The sequence below is a fragment of the Acipenser ruthenus genome, chromosome 17, assembly GCF_902713425.1.
Source record: "Acipenser ruthenus chromosome 17, fAciRut3.2 maternal haplotype, whole genome shotgun sequence".
Classification (NCBI taxonomy): Eukaryota; Metazoa; Chordata; class Actinopteri; order Acipenseriformes; family Acipenseridae; genus Acipenser; species Acipenser ruthenus.
Genome location: NC_081205.1, coordinates 1,629,192 through 1,645,907, shown reverse-complemented (window position 1 = coordinate 1,645,907; position 16,716 = coordinate 1,629,192). Strand labels below are relative to the sequence as shown.

General features: G+C 39.7%; 2 protein-coding genes across 4 annotated transcripts; one reads left to right on the top strand and one right to left on the bottom strand.

Annotated features, from left to right (window-relative positions):
* Positions 1–347: 347 nt before the first annotated feature.
* Positions 348–3,499, bottom strand: LOC117423185 (transmembrane protein 100-like). The gene is made up of 2 exons (XM_034038677.3): positions 3,050–3,499; positions 348–1,828 (listed from the first exon to the last, which is right to left on the bottom strand). The coding sequence occupies exon 2, from the start codon at positions 1,733–1,735 to the stop codon at positions 1,334–1,336; it is 402 nt and encodes a 133-aa protein (XP_033894568.1). The 5' UTR covers positions 1,736–1,828; positions 3,050–3,499; the 3' UTR covers positions 348–1,333.
* A 3,571-nt stretch (positions 3,500–7,070) lies between these two features.
* pctp (phosphatidylcholine transfer protein) lies at positions 7,071–12,328 on the top strand. 3 transcript variants are annotated; one of them, XM_034038341.3, is made up of 6 exons: positions 7,071–7,390; positions 8,268–8,385; positions 9,625–9,704; positions 10,496–10,667; positions 11,059–11,126; positions 12,110–12,328. In XM_034038341.3, the coding sequence occupies exons 1-6, from the start codon at positions 7,262–7,264 to the stop codon at positions 12,188–12,190; spliced, it is 648 nt and encodes a 215-aa protein (XP_033894232.2). In that variant the 5' UTR covers positions 7,071–7,261; the 3' UTR covers positions 12,191–12,328. The 3 variants fall into 3 exon arrangements, with proteins under 3 accessions (XP_033894232.2, XP_033894233.2, XP_058845744.1); XM_034038342.3 differs by lacking the exon at positions 7,071–7,390 and adding an exon at positions 7,687–7,842; XM_058989761.1 differs by lacking the exon at positions 7,071–7,390 and adding an exon at positions 7,896–7,919.
* Positions 12,329–16,716: the final 4,388 nt, after the last annotated feature.

Here is a 16,716-nt window from a genome sequence, read left to right as displayed (position 1 = left end):
TTTTGCTTTCTCAGAATACCGCTAGCTATTTTTTTTTTGTATTATTGTAATTATTCAGATGTTTACTTAATTGTTTAATCAGCAAAGAAGTATTAAATTGTTTGTAATTCTGGTCTGCCTCGGTCTCTCTTTTGTGTTAGTGCTGCACTATTAAGATGTACCTGTGCTGGTCCTTTGGGCACAAAGTGAATAAACCCAATGATTATTATTACTACGACTACTATTCATTGTATTTCTGAGGCATCAGCAATACATTTTGAACCTACCTAATAGAAGAGGTTTGGAGGGGAACTAAAATAATTTCTAATGCAGTATAACCCAGGTACGGACACGAATTCAGACATATGCTTAGGATGCTTTATTTATTTATTTATTTATGTATGTATTTATTTAGTTAGTTAGTTAATTGAGCTGTCAGAGTTGAAGAGTGACGTTAGGGAACAGCTTGGTGATGACAGAGGGGTGCAGGCAGTGACTGGCTGTCCGGTGGGAAAGGTGCACCCCTTCTCTAAAGCTCTAGCAGCACTTTAATTATTCAGATTATTTCAGAGGAAATTAAACACTCAAAAGTTAAATACAAAGACATCAAAAGTGCTCAGTGGGAATCCTTTTAAAGTTATCCATAATCTGATCTACATTCTCTGATCTTGACTGAAGTAATTTATAATACATGCACGATAGTTTGCTCCCTACACTCTATCAAAGTAAAATATTTTTCAGTACCACATTTCAGTTATTCATGAGAATATGCATACAATGCCACAAGTGAGTAAAATTGAGCAGTCGCAATTTCGAGGAGACATGCTGTAAAGAACCACGTCCCCACAGGTCCAGTGAGCCCAGCGTTCCAGCGATTCAGAGTCTGCAATCATCATTCCAGTCCGGCACTTCCCAGCAGGTGCACCAATAAATGAATGGAAAACAATGTCCTACACTGGAGTCCACGTCCACTCGTCATCGTTCTGATCCATTCTCAAACATTTACGTTGGCCTCTTTCCAAGCCATCCAGATGTTGGCAATTTATTTCAGAATAAAAAACAAAAAAAAACTCAAAAGGAGGTCCTCTGTGGGGCTGAATGCTTTTAGATACAATCTGGAGGAGCAGAAGATATTTCTGCAAACCCCATATCGGCTTTCATGGAATTGGATGAACAAGCCAACTGTACTTCCAAGCATCCTGGAAGCTGTAAGGAAGTGCCTTAACAGCAGGGCAGCTGGAACCATGCTGTGCATCTCCTGGCTGACCTCACAAACTCAAGAGTGGTCTTCAGTCCTCCCCACTCCCTCCCCCCCTCAATCGATTTATCCGTTTCCTGCTACACACCACTGATTTTAAGCAAAGCTGCTTCTCTGGCTTGCCATTAAAGCTGTCTGGCTCTGTCGCCTCTGGTCGCTCTTTCTCGCCTGCCTGATCTTCCAGCACAAAGCGCTGGAGGCCAGCAGGAGGAGTCCGGTGGACAGGAGGACAAGCCCGATGACCGAGATGATAGATCCATGCGAATTGAAGCTGTAGGCCACGGCAGTGACGACGATCCCGGCTATGAGGATGACCACCCCGAACGGTACAGTGCACCGATAGCAGGAGAGCTCGGCGCCACCAGTGGCAGCGGTCAGCTGGACTTCGTTGACCAGGGGGACGTTGGTGACCACGCAGTCGTTATTAGTCTTTTCCATTCCTAGTCTTTCTGGACCCTTTTGAATTCTCATTATGTCTTTATTAGATTCTTCTGGCATGGCTATGCTCAGAGCTCTGTGCTTTGACTGTAGATCCGAGGGGCGGGTCTCTAAATGGGATGGTCCAGATCTCTCTTCTGAGCGTGTTCAGAGCTGTGCAAAACAAAACTCATTATTCTCAGCTGGCCAGCTTTGCAGCCAGGGGTGTTATTAACACATTGCCAATTGATTAGCTGTCTGCAAATATCTCAGTGTGCTAAACTATCTGGGGATAATACACTCCCTGAAAGATTTTTAATGATGTAGTATTATGCTTTCATTATATATATATATCACTGGGGACCTCCTGGTTACAAGCCCTTTTCTTTAACCACTGGACCACACAGCCTCCATATATATATATATATATATATATATATATATATATATATATATATATATATATATATATATATATATATATATATATATATATATGTAAGCAAGCCTAGTCCAACTGACAGTCAGTTTTAATAATTCAGTGTAAGAATGAAATATGAATTAGAAACATGCTGCAGAAGACATCAATAAACTGATAGATAAGGATTGAACAGGACTTGAGGAATCTTGAAAGTGGACAATGTTACTGTGTGTGTGTGTGTGCATTGAATAAATGCATTCTGCAGGGCTGTCATTTAGTTAACCGTTATCGACTTTACATAATTTACGTGGATACACGGCTTTGCCTTTCACTGTCATATGTATGTATTTATTTATATTATTAAAAAATCATTAGAATGTTATAATAAATAGGAGTTGTTGATAGGTAACCATTAAAAATGTTATATATATATATATATATATATATATATATATATATATATATATATATATATATATATATGTATGTATGTATGTATGTATGTTTTGGCAATCTGAACAAAGAAACGACGCTAATTTCATTTAATTCATAACATGGTTAATAGCATCAAACGGTGTCTTTTAGTATCAATCATTTAAAGTAATCGATTATGTGAAAAATAGGACGCCCTATAATTAATTCCAACCACAATTCAGCGTTTAATAGTACAAACCCGTGTAACGACATTTTAGTCGAGTTGTGGAAAAAAAGGTGTGTAAGTTTAACATAGCGAATTCCTTCACAGCATTGTAACATACAGCTTTTCCTTGTTTGTTTTTACACAGTGTTATTATAAAATATATATAGACCACTTATAGTAGCCAGTGGTTATACGGTATGTATGTACTTGACATAAACAAATGTTTTTACATACAGCCCTCAAATCCTCTCCTCTCTAAGCCGTGTCCTGGCTGTATATTCTGTATGCTGTGCGGCAGCTTTTACTTCATACCAATAAATCGAAAGTAACGTACCTTTCACATTCACTCTCCATTTCTGCATTAACTTGAAGTTGAAAAGATGTAGAAGGAATCCCTAATGCATCTTCCCCTTACTGTCCTCCGAAGAATATATATATATACATATATATATATACATTGTATGATCTGAGGTTACTCAAGTACCAACATAATACATTTCATATCAACGAAAAAAAAAAAAGCCTTCCGTCTTCTGCCAAAGAAAACAAGCTAGCTGAAAAAAAAAAATCATTAATTTAGAATTGAAGCACAATAACCAACGCGAGCAGAAGGAGCGTGAAAAGGGTCTCACTGCTCTGTGCCTGCCCGTCTGTACTGCCCCCTTCTAAAATGTGTGTCTGCTGGGAACCGGTATGGGAATTTGACTCCCATTCATCGAGGTCTCCTTGAGGACTCCCTCATGTGTGTAGAGTCCGCTTGAATGCGAGCACAGCTAAGGAAAGAAGGGACGTCTGAAATGTGCCACTGCTTAAGAGGGGAGTTTCAAAGTCGCAAACACCTCTTTTTATTTATTTATTTATTTAAATAACGACTGAAACAAAAGCCTTCAATTTAACCCTTCGAATGCCTAAATGAAAACCACTTCAGAGTATGTCTGCCTATGTCAAAGTGCATGTTAAAAAAACACTACATATAATAAAAACTATATATATATATATATATATATATATATATATATATATATATATATATATATATATATATATATACAGACGTGCTCAAATCTGTACCCTTACAGCTCATTGAAATAATGCTTCATTCCTCCTGAAAAGTGATGAAATTAAAAGCTATTTTATCATGTATACTTGCATGCCTTTGGTATGTCATAGAATAAAGCAAAGAAGCTGTGAAAAGAGATAAATTATTGCTTATTCTACAAAGATATTCTAAAATGGCCTGCACACATTTGTTGGTACCCCTTAGAAAAGGTAATAAATAATTGGATTATAGTGATATTTCAAACTAATTAGTTTCTTTAATTAGTATCACACATGTCTCCAATCTTGTAATCAGTCATTCAGCCTATTTAAATGGAGAAAAGTAGTCACTGTGCTGTTTGGTATCATTGTGCGCACCACACTGAACATGGACCAGAGAAAGCAAAGGAGAGAGTTGTCTGAGGAGATCAGAAAGAAAATAATAGACAAGCATGGTAAAGGTAAAGGCTACAAGACCATCTCCAAGCAGCTTGATGTTCCTGTGACAACAGTTGCAAATATTATTAAGACGTTTAAGGTCCATGGAACTGTAGCCAACCTCCCTGGGCGCGGCCGCAAGAGGAAAATCGACCCCAGAGTGAACAGAAGGATAGTGCGAATGGTAGAAAAAGAACCAAGGATAACTGCCAAAGAGATACAAGCTGAACTCCAAGGTGAAGGTACGTCAGTTTCTGATCGCACCATTCGTCGCTTTTTGAGCAAAAGTGGGCTCCATGGAAGAAGACCCAGGAGGACTCCACTTTTGAAAGAAAAACATAAAAAAGCCAGACTGGAATTTGCTAAAATGCATATTGACAAGCCACAATCCTTCTGGGAGAATGTCCTTTGGACAGATGAGTCAAAACTGGAGCTTTTTGGCAAGTCACATCAGCTCTATGTTCACAGACGAAAAAATGAAGCTTTCAAAGAAAAGAACACCATACCTACAGTGAAACATGGAGGAGGCTCGGTTATGTTTTGGGGCTGCTTTGCTGCGCCTGGCACAGGTTGCCTTGAATCTGTGCAGGGCACAATGAAATCTCAAGACTATCAAGGCATTCTGGAGCGAAACGTACTGCCCAGTGTCAGAAAGCTCTGTCTCAGTCGCAGGTCATGGGTCCTCCAACTCGATAATGACCCAAAACACACAGCTAAAAGCACCCAAGAATGGATAAGAACAAAACATTGGACTATTCTGAAGTGGCCTTCTATGAGTCCTGATCTGAATCCTATCAAACATCTATGGAAAGAGCTGAAACTTGCAGTCTGGAGAAGGCACCCATCAAACCTGAGACAGCTGGAGCAGTTTGCTCAGGAAGAGTGGACCAAACTACCTGTTAACAGGTGCAGAAGTCTCATTGAGAGCTACAGAAAACGTTTGATTGCAGTGATTGCCTCTAAAGGTTGTGCAACAAAATATTAGGTTAGAGGTCCCATCATTTTTGTCCATGCCATTTTCATTTGTTTTCTTATTTACAATATTATGTTGAATAAAAAATCAAAAGCAAAGTCTGATTTCTATTAAATATGGAATAAACAATGGTGGATGCCAATTACTTTTGTCAGTTTCAAGTTATTTCAGAGAAAATTGTGCATTATTCGTTTTTTGTGGAGGGGTACAAATTTGAGCACGTCTGTGTGTGTATATATATATATATATATATAATATATATATATATATATATACTGTATATCTGGTTTATTTATTTATTTTTGTTTTGCCTAGTCTATAATACTTTTAAACTTTGTAATATGATGCAAACCCAAATAGTTTGTAGTTGGGGAAAAATACACATGTGATAATTAGTATTATTTATTATTATTTATGAGGAATACAACTCGTATTTCTTATAGTTGATGCAATAACCGCTGGACAAAAAGTTGATGCGTCTGCCCCATTATGAAAAAAATGATCTGGCCCACGTATTACTTTTTAATTTGTTTTGTTTCATGCTTAAAAGCTACATCACCCCATTCCCCACAATGCACTAATTTCACTAGTGTTACTGACCCTGGTTTGACCAAAAGAAAGAGGGAGGCGGGGGGGGGGGGGGGGGGGGGAGGCGTTTGGGTTCGGAGTACACATTCAATAACAGTTGGGTTTTCTCATTTAAAATGTCCATACTTCTGCGTTGGGTGGGCAGACTTCCAGTTTTGTTTCCTCCTGTGTCGTTTCCTGATTGAGCATGTTATGTATTATCCTGTGGAGTAAGTTCACCCCACCACGCAGGCCACTCAGACTCCCTGCTTCTCTCGTTTTTAATATGTAAAGATCATAACCTGTCTCATTTACATCCTCCAACTGTGCGCTGGTTGTATTCTGTGTAACAGGCTGCGGCTGTCAGGGCTTCTGAATCGTCCTGTCCTACACTCTAACAAAGCGGCACCTTTAGTTCCATGCAGAACCGAAAGAAAGGTTATTTAAGGGAGTCCCTGGAACTCTTGAGTGTGAATAGGCACCCAGTTATTATTATTGTAGATGTTTTTCTTAATAATAATGCTGCTTTTTCTTCACCTAATAATAATAATAATAATAATAATAATAATAATAATAATAATAATAATAATAATAATAATAATAATATCATTGTGGGTGTTATTTTATTATTATTATTATTATTATTATTATTATTATTATTATTAGTGTTATTATTGTTATGTAACCAGGCACTCAATGTGCAAAAGAAAAATCGCTGAGCTCTTCAGTCTCATCCCTCGGATATATACAGCAGCAGTCAGCTGACCGGCAGTGTCTCCGAGCAGGTGTCTCTAAGCCTGCCTCACATACTGTACGCAGCGGCCACTGTAATAGAATAATCGCACGAAGAGTTTTAATCTAATGTGTTTGGGTGATTTCTGTGACTTGTATAACCTGAATTATGATATTATATGATGTTTGATGTTAACATAGTATTAAATTTACAATGTTGAACTAACACACTGGAATGTGGCCAAGGGACAGTAGCCCTGTCTAAAGAAGAGTGCATGAGTCAGCGACATGAGAATAGGACACTGTCTCAGATGACAGATATACAAAGAACACTGTGAGACAGTGATAATTCCTCTTTTCCCCCCAGTTACTCAGCTAATATTACCATATATGTATTGTTATTCTTGTATTAGGGGAATCAACTTTGTGGGACCTGATAGACACCCCATAGCAACTAAAACTCAACCAATCAGAGAAATTGGTAAACAACAGTATCAAAGATACCACAAGGTTGATTCCAGCTGACTTAAGAAGATAAGAATTAACACAAGTCATGAACACTGTGCCAAAACTGATTATATAAGGAACTGTCTCACTTAATGTTTATTGAGCTTCTTTGCGGGTGCTTGCTGAGTCTGTGACACTCAGTTGAATGCTCCAGTTTGCAAACTAATAAAAAAAAGTGTGTCTTGCTCCAACTTATCTCTGCTCCATTGTTTCAGTACAGGACAGGTGCTACAGTATTGTATGCAGAAAATTCCACGACACCACGTGATACCGTTCCACTCATTTTAAAACATGGCGCTGCAGTTTGAAGAGGCAGAGTTTCAGGAAGCCTACAAAGAGATCGATGAACCTCAACTGGAGGGAGGATGGGAGCTTTTCACTGACATCTCGGGCATTCAAATCTACCGGCTGTACGACAAGGTAAAATAACACACAGTGCGTGTGCATGCAAGCGCGGTCATTATATGATCAAACAGCAGCTGATATACACCGTATACGCTGGATTCAATGTCTGTGGTGCCGTTGTAATAATGCAGAAAATGGCAATGGGTTTCATAGAAATCCCATAGAAGCTTACAATTTCAATCAGTGTCGTTACAAATGTTTTCAATAGCAAAATACAAACGCTGTCCAGGTTGCACGGCCTGCAGCAGCTGAGTCTGTCAGATCTTGATAATATGCGCTGTTTGCACATAGTGACGTCAGTGCGTATCGGGTTTGACGTATAAGGATTTTTGTTTCCTGTCTGCGTCTTGTTTATGAGGAAGCTTGTTCGTATACAAAGTGAATGTAAACAAGAAGGATACTTTAGTTAAGATAACGCTGACGTTAACCGTACCAGGTTTTTGTTTAAAGACAGACACAGCTAGCCAGTAAGAAAATGCATGCTTTTATTGTTGCTTTCAACATCGCTGCTCGGTTCAAAAGAAGCAACCGCATGTGAAAAAACGTGTGTATTCTGTATTAAAGATGCATCTCCCTGTTGCTAGTCCGTTTCGGTCACGATGGACAAAAAGAAAAGAACAGAAGGTTTTATGTTACAAGATTTCTCAATAGTCTGCCTGTTTGCTGTTAGTTCAGTAACATTTCAGTTTTATCTAAAGACTGTAATACATGTGGCTCAGTGTGTCTTAGAAAAATAAAAAATGGTCCTGCAGCCCAGCGACTCAGCAGGATTATTTCTTATCCCAGTGATTCTGCACTTCTCTGTACTGTAAACATACGGGACTAAGTGTCAGCTTTGTGCATGTTGTGCTTTCATAACCTCTCGCTAAACATCCTGCGTTTGTTTTCACAGAGAACAGGACTCTACAAATACAAAATCTTTGGTGGTCTTTCCAACTGTACTCCAGAGCTATGTGCAGATGTGTATATGGATTTAAAGTATCGCAAATCATGGGATGAATATGTCAAAGGTTGGTATTTTACCGCCCATTGTTTTTACCCATCAGTCAGCTGTTCATATTTTTGGAAGTGTCTGGAATCGCCAATTATTTTTCTTATTTTCTTCCCAATTTGAAATGTCTAATTATTTTTTTCAACCCGGCTCACTGCATCCACCCCCTCCACCTCCCCCGTGAATTAAGTTTTTAACTCAGATTTTTTTTGGTGGGATAATATAAATTGAGTGTATGTCATTAAATAACAAGAAGCCCTTTGGCAAGTTCATTCTTTGCAGTCTGCAGTATTTTTTGCTTGTGTTCAGTAACATTTCAGTTTTATTTATCTTTCTCAAATTGTATAATACATGTGGCTCAGTGTGTCTTAGAAAAATAAATAGCAGGTCTCTTTTCATGTGGTCTTATCTGCAGTAATCACAGGGAACTCAATTCATCTGATACCTTGGGTTCAACATAGCCTTGGATTTTACACTCCTCGTTTCAGCATGTGTCTGTTCTGTGCATTATGTCTGTGACTGTGTCACATGTTCACATCTCATTGTCTTAATGTTTCTCTTACCTCTCCTTGATGTGCATGTCATCGCTGGCAGGCTTCAAAGCGTCACACAGGTAACACAAACTATCTGTGTTGTGTTATGTGGAAGCATCTTCTGTGTGTATCAGTCATACGAGGATTTTTTTAAAACAAAATCCTGTTTTCTACAGAAGAACTCTGACGTGCAGGTGTACCTGGGGTTAAAGGTTAAATGTCCACTGCAGAGCTCCAATAAAATCTGAACTACCTGTTTGTGTTCCCTTATATAGCATCCTTACTGTTTCGTAGTCTTGTTACCCTTATAAAAGTGTACCATAGTAAAAGCATAGCAATGTGCAATAAACCACACTGAACGCATAAGCTTGTAGTCTCTCCCTCTCTAACCTCTCCCATTCATTACCCATTCCCCTCCCGTTTTGGACTAGATTTGTGGGAGAAATGTGTTGGAACATTGCTTGAACATTTGTCTTTTTATATGTCAAAAACCAAATCATCTGGGTAATACATTCACTGTACGATGTAACATTTTATTAATCAGAGCTCATCCTTTGGCACGAATAATGAATGAAGTCAGAAGTTAAATCATCTAAAAAACATCTTACTGTTGTTCATCTTTATAGCATATGAAGTTTCATTTCCTAAAAAGAATGGCACACCATTCTTCATTTGAAAAACACTTTGATTTTAGTTTTTTTTTCTTATATTCTTTTCTTTTCTAGAGCTGTCTGAAAAGGTTTATGATGGGAAGCCAGTGATTTACTGGGAGGTGAAGTACCCCTTTCCCATGTCAAACAGAGATGTATCCTTGTAAATGTAACAAGCAGTGCTGTGTGGTACCCTGCCATTACAGATTCTGTCCCGTCGATCACATGAGGTCAGGAGCTTGGAAACCATGAATACAGATAAGACTGGCTCGTTTGCATAGTGGTTAGGATGCTTGCTTGTGATGTGCGTGGTCGCAGGATCACGCCCAGCCTCCTCCCTGTTAAATATACATTGGGCATTTCTTCAATTCATAGCACTGAACCCCTGCTATAAATGTCTACCAATAAGAAAGTGTGTTGAAGCACAGTGAGAGAAGTATAATCAAGTAGATTGTAAATGCATTGCACAAACCCTGATGTGAATAGTGAGCAGGTGAAAAGCTCTGTGCATCAACTCTGCTCCCCCAGAGGAAAAGGTATGCATTGTGTTGACATGCTTTTTTAATGCATTGTACAAAGCATGAGAACAGCATTACCAGACCATTGGACAGTGTGTGTAATTCTGATCGTACCGGTAACCAGGATTCCTGTTCTTCAGCTCCTTTACAAAAGCAATTTCTTTGGGATTTCAGAGACACAGTCATTGTTGGGATTGTTCTAGCCAATTAAATTGAATTGACAGCGACTTCCATTGAAATAATTTGTTGCCACAGTGAGAAGCTCGTTTTTAACAGAGTACTGCAAATTGCAATTTTGATCAATGCTGTGTTGGAATTGATTCAAAGGGAATTGGAATTGGAATTGAAAAACAGGAATTGACCCTGACCCTGCCGGTAACCAAAGACAGTGAGAAATGCCTTGCTTCTTCTTTAACGTGCGGAACAAGTACGTGTACGTGCGTGAACGCCGGGATCTGGATGTGGATGGGAGGAAAATCTGGGTTATTCTGGCCAAGAGCGCTTCTGTCGCCCAGTGTCCTGAGAAGTCCGGAGTCATTCGGGTGTGTGACTACAAGCAGAGCCTGGCCATTGAGAGCGATGGCGGATCTGGAATTAAAGGTAAGGTATACAGCATTCTCAGTCCGGGATTACATTTAATTTACAGCGCTAAACTGGGGCGGGGGGGGTAAAGCATTTTTATGCAGTGTTGTTATCATTAACCCACAGTTATCCATCTTCCGGTTATTTTATATTGCCCATCAGTCACAGCTGTGTTTGCTATTTTAATCTGATCGTCTGTCTCTGTCAGTCCTTGTTTGAGTACCGTTTTTAAGCAATAATATTAATTGAAACAATGGAAGACAACTGAGATTGCTAGAGTGTGGAGAGCCTCAAGTGAAACCACTGCTGCTTCCAAAACAAGCTGCAGTTTCTAATAGCATCACCGTTCTGTAACGTCTTTTCGTCTTTCATGTCGGTTTTAACGCTTGTTTCCTGGCTTCTCTTCTAGTTTTCATGAACTACTTTGATAATCCGGGTGGATCGATTCCCTCCTGGCTTATAAACTGGGCTGCCAAGGTGAGTCAGTGGGTTCTCAATTCTCAAAGCTGTTTTACTGCAAATCTTCATTCGCACATATTTGATTTTTTCAGAAAGGAGGAACACTCATATCTGTTTTGGTAACATTAAAGTTACCAAACCACATATAAACCACTAAGGCTTTTAATTTAGGAACTTGCAAGTAGTCTTAAGTTAGGGTTAGAGTTAAGGTATCCGTTTCAGAATTGTAATGGAGTTTTTACTCTCTGTTGTATTTTCAGAGCAAGCATGCTGCATACAGGGAAACATCAGAGAGATATACAGGGCTGGCATAACGTCGCTCAGCTCGGTGTATATCCACGCATGCGTTTATCTAGCCAGAGCCGTGCCAGATTTTGGTAGCAACCCTTGAGGGTCATTGTGTATCTTTAGCAAGGTTAAGCAATGTCCTAATTTAATTCAAATTCAAAAAGTATGGAGATCTGCTCAGCAGAATGCATTTTGACATCTGTGAAATTTCAGCACAGCTTAGCTCTTCACTTATTTATTATTTTTTACTTTGCTGTTGAGTTTGACTAAGCATCTCCCAAACATCTGTGGCTTAATGTGCAATATTCTCAGGGATAATGGGAATCTGGGAGCAGTGTGTACCCTTATACAAATGTACTGTGGTGAATTTTCCCTTTATTACACTGCATGTACTGTTCCATGTTTTTTTTCATGCTTTGCCATGCTTCTGTACCATATTGTTGTTTGCATTTAAACATGCTAACACAGTACAGTTTCACAAGGGAACTATTCTTTTTCAATTGCTTTGCCACAATATTCTGCAGTCTTTTTAAACAATTCAAACATAACTCCTGTGCATCCCAGCTGTAGCCTGTCTTTCTGTGGCAGAGGCTGCTTGGAGTCCAGATGTTTCTCACATTGTGTCTTTGTGATCTCCAGTCCACCCAGATGGATATTTTATCGAGTCCCACGGAAGCTTCCTTCAGTGACTCGGCTCTCTGTTTCTTCCTCAGAGCGGAGTGCCTTCGTTCATCACAGACCTACAGAAAGCCTGCAACAACTACCCAAGCAACTGCAAACAAGTGAAGACATGACTTCAAAGTGGCAGCAGGGGCTGGGAAAGTTTTTCTTTTTCTTTGGACAAACAACTTGTGTGAAAATCATTTCATTGCTTTATAGCCCAGAGAGGGATGGAAATAATTAACACTATAAAACCAGCAACAAACAACTTGCCTTTTGTATCCCTGCAATTTATTTATTCTTCTACGAAAATAACTTGTGCTTGCTTTGAAAAATAGATTACTCTGCCCGTTTTTTCCATTCCTTATCTTTCAGTGGCATCTTTTGTAATGCGAGACCTAGATTAACCCTTTCAGTCCTGAATTATTTTTGTTGAATTGAAGAATGGGAACTTTGAGTGGGCTCTTGACTTACCTAGGAATGCCTTGAGGTTCCAACGTGATTTCCGATAGCATATGTTAACATACCGACTGAAAGGGTTAACGCAGAGATCTACCACGGATGCTGTATGGATTACTATAAACTCTGAGCAGTTTGGTATTGGTATGAAAGATCAGTTATCTTAACTAATAATTAAGGCTGTTTCTTTTTCACAGTTATTACAGATTTCACGACTTCCGGGAAATGTACCCATCGCTGTGTAATATGTAGGTCCCTGTGACAATTACCATATCTGAAAGAATAGTGCAGATTTATCGTCCGAATAAAATACAGCATTCCTCTTGATTCGATTCACTTTGCGTACGATTTTTAGTCTTCACATCCTGGTGAAGCATACAGTCATTAAGATAACTGAGGTATTCTCTACCTTTACCACGTTTCTCCTTGACGTCACACTGGCGCGGCTGTGCTTCTCATTTAATTAAGGACACTTGAGTTACTTCAGTTAAATGAGTGCTGTTCATTGCTTTTATTTCTTTTTTGACGTCATCATTGTCCACTTGGTGCTGAAGATCCTTTAGTTCTTTCCCCAGGCTCACTCGGTATTGTCTTCTGGGGTTCAGAATTCCATGTAGAATCACCTTGAAAGTGACAGCAGCACAGAGCAGCTCTTCAGGGACGACGAGGAAACGTTCCAAAGGCATTCTGATTTTTTACAAATGAGTTAAGTCACTCATGCATTCAGACTGTTTGTTGCTTGTCACAATATGTTGCACGTGTCAGGGGGCTCAGTCCGTCATGGCCCGCTTGCTTTTTCTGATATTTCTGAATAGTTGCACACACAAGAGCTTTTATTGTATAGTGGATCACATGATACATCATGTGACCACATATATTTGCATGCATTGCAAATATCTTTGACCAGCCAGTGTAATTTTGCCTTGATGTTACAAAGCTAACAGGAAACAGCTTATTGGGGGGTCGGGTGAGTTCAAGTTGCTGTGATTTTGTTTCTCGCTAGTTATGCAACAGTAAATTAGTTTTACTCCTATTTTTAAAAAAAATAAATTGGGGCAAACTTTCCATTTGCTTGAAAACAGGACAACAATGAAAATGAGTTGTATTGAAGCTGAGAGCCAGCTGGTGCTTGCACCCTTATTAAATCTGCTGTTTCTCATTAAACTTTTCCACGTCAGAAAGGTCTGCATGTATTTGTTATTGTGATCCCCCCCCCCAACAGAGCCTGGCTGGGATCGGGGGAATATGAAAGACTTTGATAATAATAATAATAATAATAATAATAATAATAATAACCATATCAGCAGCTGACATTAAGCCTTTCTTAAAAGCAGAGGGATTAGGAGAGCGATCCTGGCAGAGTGACTCACGCTGCCTTAATGAAAAACATTGCTCAAGTTGTTAAAGGATAACGAGAAAAATAATGAAATGTCAGAGCTGGTGTCGTCGGCTCGTGGGCTGTGCATCTCCAGGGGTCTCAGAAGTAAGAATCTGTTTGTGTGAACCGCGGTTTAAGGACATTGTTTCTGATGGTAGGCTTGCTGTCAATCCCTTGCACGCTCAGTTGAACTCATCTGTATGTCGAGACTCTGTAGGACAAGCCTGTCTGGAAAAATCTTCATCATAAACATATCAGTGAAGTTTTTGGAAAATGATACAGTTTTATAAAAGATAGCACTGCCCTGGTGTCCGGTAAAGTACTTCATCCAAACTGAAAGATTTCTGGGATTATTTTACACTTTCCATGTGTTTATTACATGACGTAATTATGTAATTTGTATCACCAAATATTAAAAAAAAAAAAAAAAATACTAGAGAAACTACCTTTATAAATGATTTTTTCGCAGAGTCACATTTGACGTAATTCACTGTGAGGTTTCAGCATTGCCCTGCTGTGTTTGTGAATGTGCTCCCCCCCAGTTCAAATAACACTTTCCACTCTAGGAGTTCTATGTCACTGGTTTCCACAAGTCCCTTCAGCAGAGACACCTGTTCCAGAATCCAGGCTGCAGTGCACAGCACACTGTCAGTGCTGTAGACGTATGCATGGAGTGATCTTACAGTGTACTGACAGATCAGTTCCTGGGCTGTATGGAAAGAAGCCTATTATTCTGTTGTTACAACAGAAGACATTTTCCTGAAAACTGGCCAGTTCAGTCTCTGTGGCATTCTATTATACAAGGAAAAGAAGGGAAGCTTTCAGTTTTTACTTATTACATTGAAGATAACACAGCAATAACTTGAAGATAATTCAAACTGAAAAACACATGGGTAATGCATTAATCCATATAGCTGATAATTAGTATGGGTTAGAAGATTCCAGTGCTTATTTTTAATTGATATTCAAGTCAAATAAGTTTGCAACAATGGGTATCGATCAATAATGTATCATTCGTTTGTTTTTTTTTTATTTTGTTTTTATTAGACAAGCTCTTTCTGCATCTTTGTGTCTAGTCAAAGGCATATGAATAGGGAAGAACACAGTTGCTTCAGTTTGCCAGAAAGCCTCTTTTAAGTCAGCAGGCGTTTCTCTGGATGCTGCGTAGGATGTCTTCTTTCACAGAAGCGCCTTTTAGAAAAGCTGAATGGAGACTGTGGGAGCTCTCAGCCCAGTGTGGAATTATTGCACAGGTCATTGTCGCGGACGGCCCTTGACTGCACTGAGAACGATCGCCGGTCACTAGATGTTCTTTTGCAGAGAATAGCTGTATCCAGTCACTATGCCGAGCCCCAGCGTTTGCCAGGTTATTTTTCATGTCGCTTCGGTGTAATCTATTAAAGATGTAGCCCTGGTGTGACACGCTGAAAGTAATACAGCAGCTAGGTACAGTATAGATTTTTTTTCTTTCTCACTTGTGTGTGTCGCAGGGTAACCTCTGGTTGTTTGAAGAGTGCATTCTTTTTAAGATAAGGCAACACTCATAACAGATTCATGCAGTTGCTACTGATATGATTCAATAGGGAAATGCCATCTAATAATAATATCAATATTGTGTTTCCCTGCCCTTTTTAATTGACACTAACACAGATATATAGCTGCGCTCTCCTAGCGTGCAGGGGCAGGAGGCGGGGTTTCCTGATTGTAACCACTTCTGACCCTTGTTCGCTAAACCTCTTAGTATTAAAACAGGTAATCGGCCCGTCTTTACATACAGTTTTGAAGAATGGCACAGTCTGTCCCACAAGTGCAGTGGCAACATTAATATTATAATACTGCTAGCATTAAGAATGACTGGATGGCAAATCAGATTTTTATTTCCCCCCCCTGAACCTCATGGAGATTATTAGGTATATCATAGAACTGAAGACAACTTTCCATGCTTTATTTTCAGGAGGACATTATCTTTCGCAGCCTGCCTGCCAAACCTCTGAGATGACTCTGTATGTTCCAGGAGTGGATACTCTCCACATGGAACAGGTTCACTTTTCGTGCTTCATCTACATCAAGCATGATATTTACATTCACAGGCCAGGAAATGAGGTAGTGCGCTGAAGCACTCCGGAGAGCCTGGGGGGAAACAGTGAACTGGATGACATTTCCTCACAGCCCTGTGTATTTTATAGCCGTCTGCTTGCTCACAGTGAAATCAGGTTCGCTCCTCTAACTCTTCCCACACTTTTTCTTGTTTCGCTGACTTATAAAATAACCACTGACCTGTTTAAGAACTGGAGCATCAGCCAGATGTTTCCTGAGCGAAAGACAACTTTTGTTTCCTTTTAGCAGATCATCCGTAGGAGGCATCATCCTTTATACTTGAGAACTTCTGACGTCTCTCTAAGCACGGCTGCCACTAATACCTCTCTCTTCCACTGGAGAACCGAGTCGCGCCGGAGCCATGATGGGGGGCTTTAATGTGGTTTAAGGCACAATGTGTCCCCTGCAATCTAGTTTGCTGTGGTATTGAAAACCTTCAATAATACTGTTTGCTAACATGCCTGCCTGTACTCTGCCTCTGTCTGGCTGCTGTTACCATGGGGACTGGGTTCAGGTACCCAGGAGTGTGGAGGATAGCTGCCTCTCCATCGATTATCGTGTGGAGGCAGGAACGAGATGCTTTAACCTTTTGTACTGCGCACCACGCGCATTCTCCTCCCATCGCTAACGGCATTCACATGCATTCACTCCATTCACAGGGGAGGCACAGTGGCACATGGAGTTTCAGTTTTGTCATCAGTATGTGCTACAGCATGCCTTCAGTTC

What these genes read in the sequence shown, in the direction of transcription:
- LOC117423185 (XM_034038677.3), bottom strand. Translation starts at nt 1,735, where the DNA reads ATGCCAGAAGAATCTAATAAAGACATAATGAGAATTCAAAAGGGTCCA.
- pctp (XM_034038341.3), top strand. Translation starts at nt 7,262, where the DNA reads ATGGCGCTGCAGTTTGAAGAGGCAGAGTTTCAGGAAGCCTACAAAGAG. An exon ending in ATGGGATGAATATGTCAAAG is followed by an intron (nt 8,386 to 9,624) that starts GTTGGTATTTTA and finishes TTTCTTTTCTAG; the next exon opens with AGCTGTCTGAAAAGGTTTAT. An exon ending in TGGCGGATCTGGAATTAAAG is followed by an intron (nt 10,668 to 11,058) that starts GTAAGGTATACA and finishes CTTCTCTTCTAG; the next exon opens with TTTTCATGAACTACTTTGAT.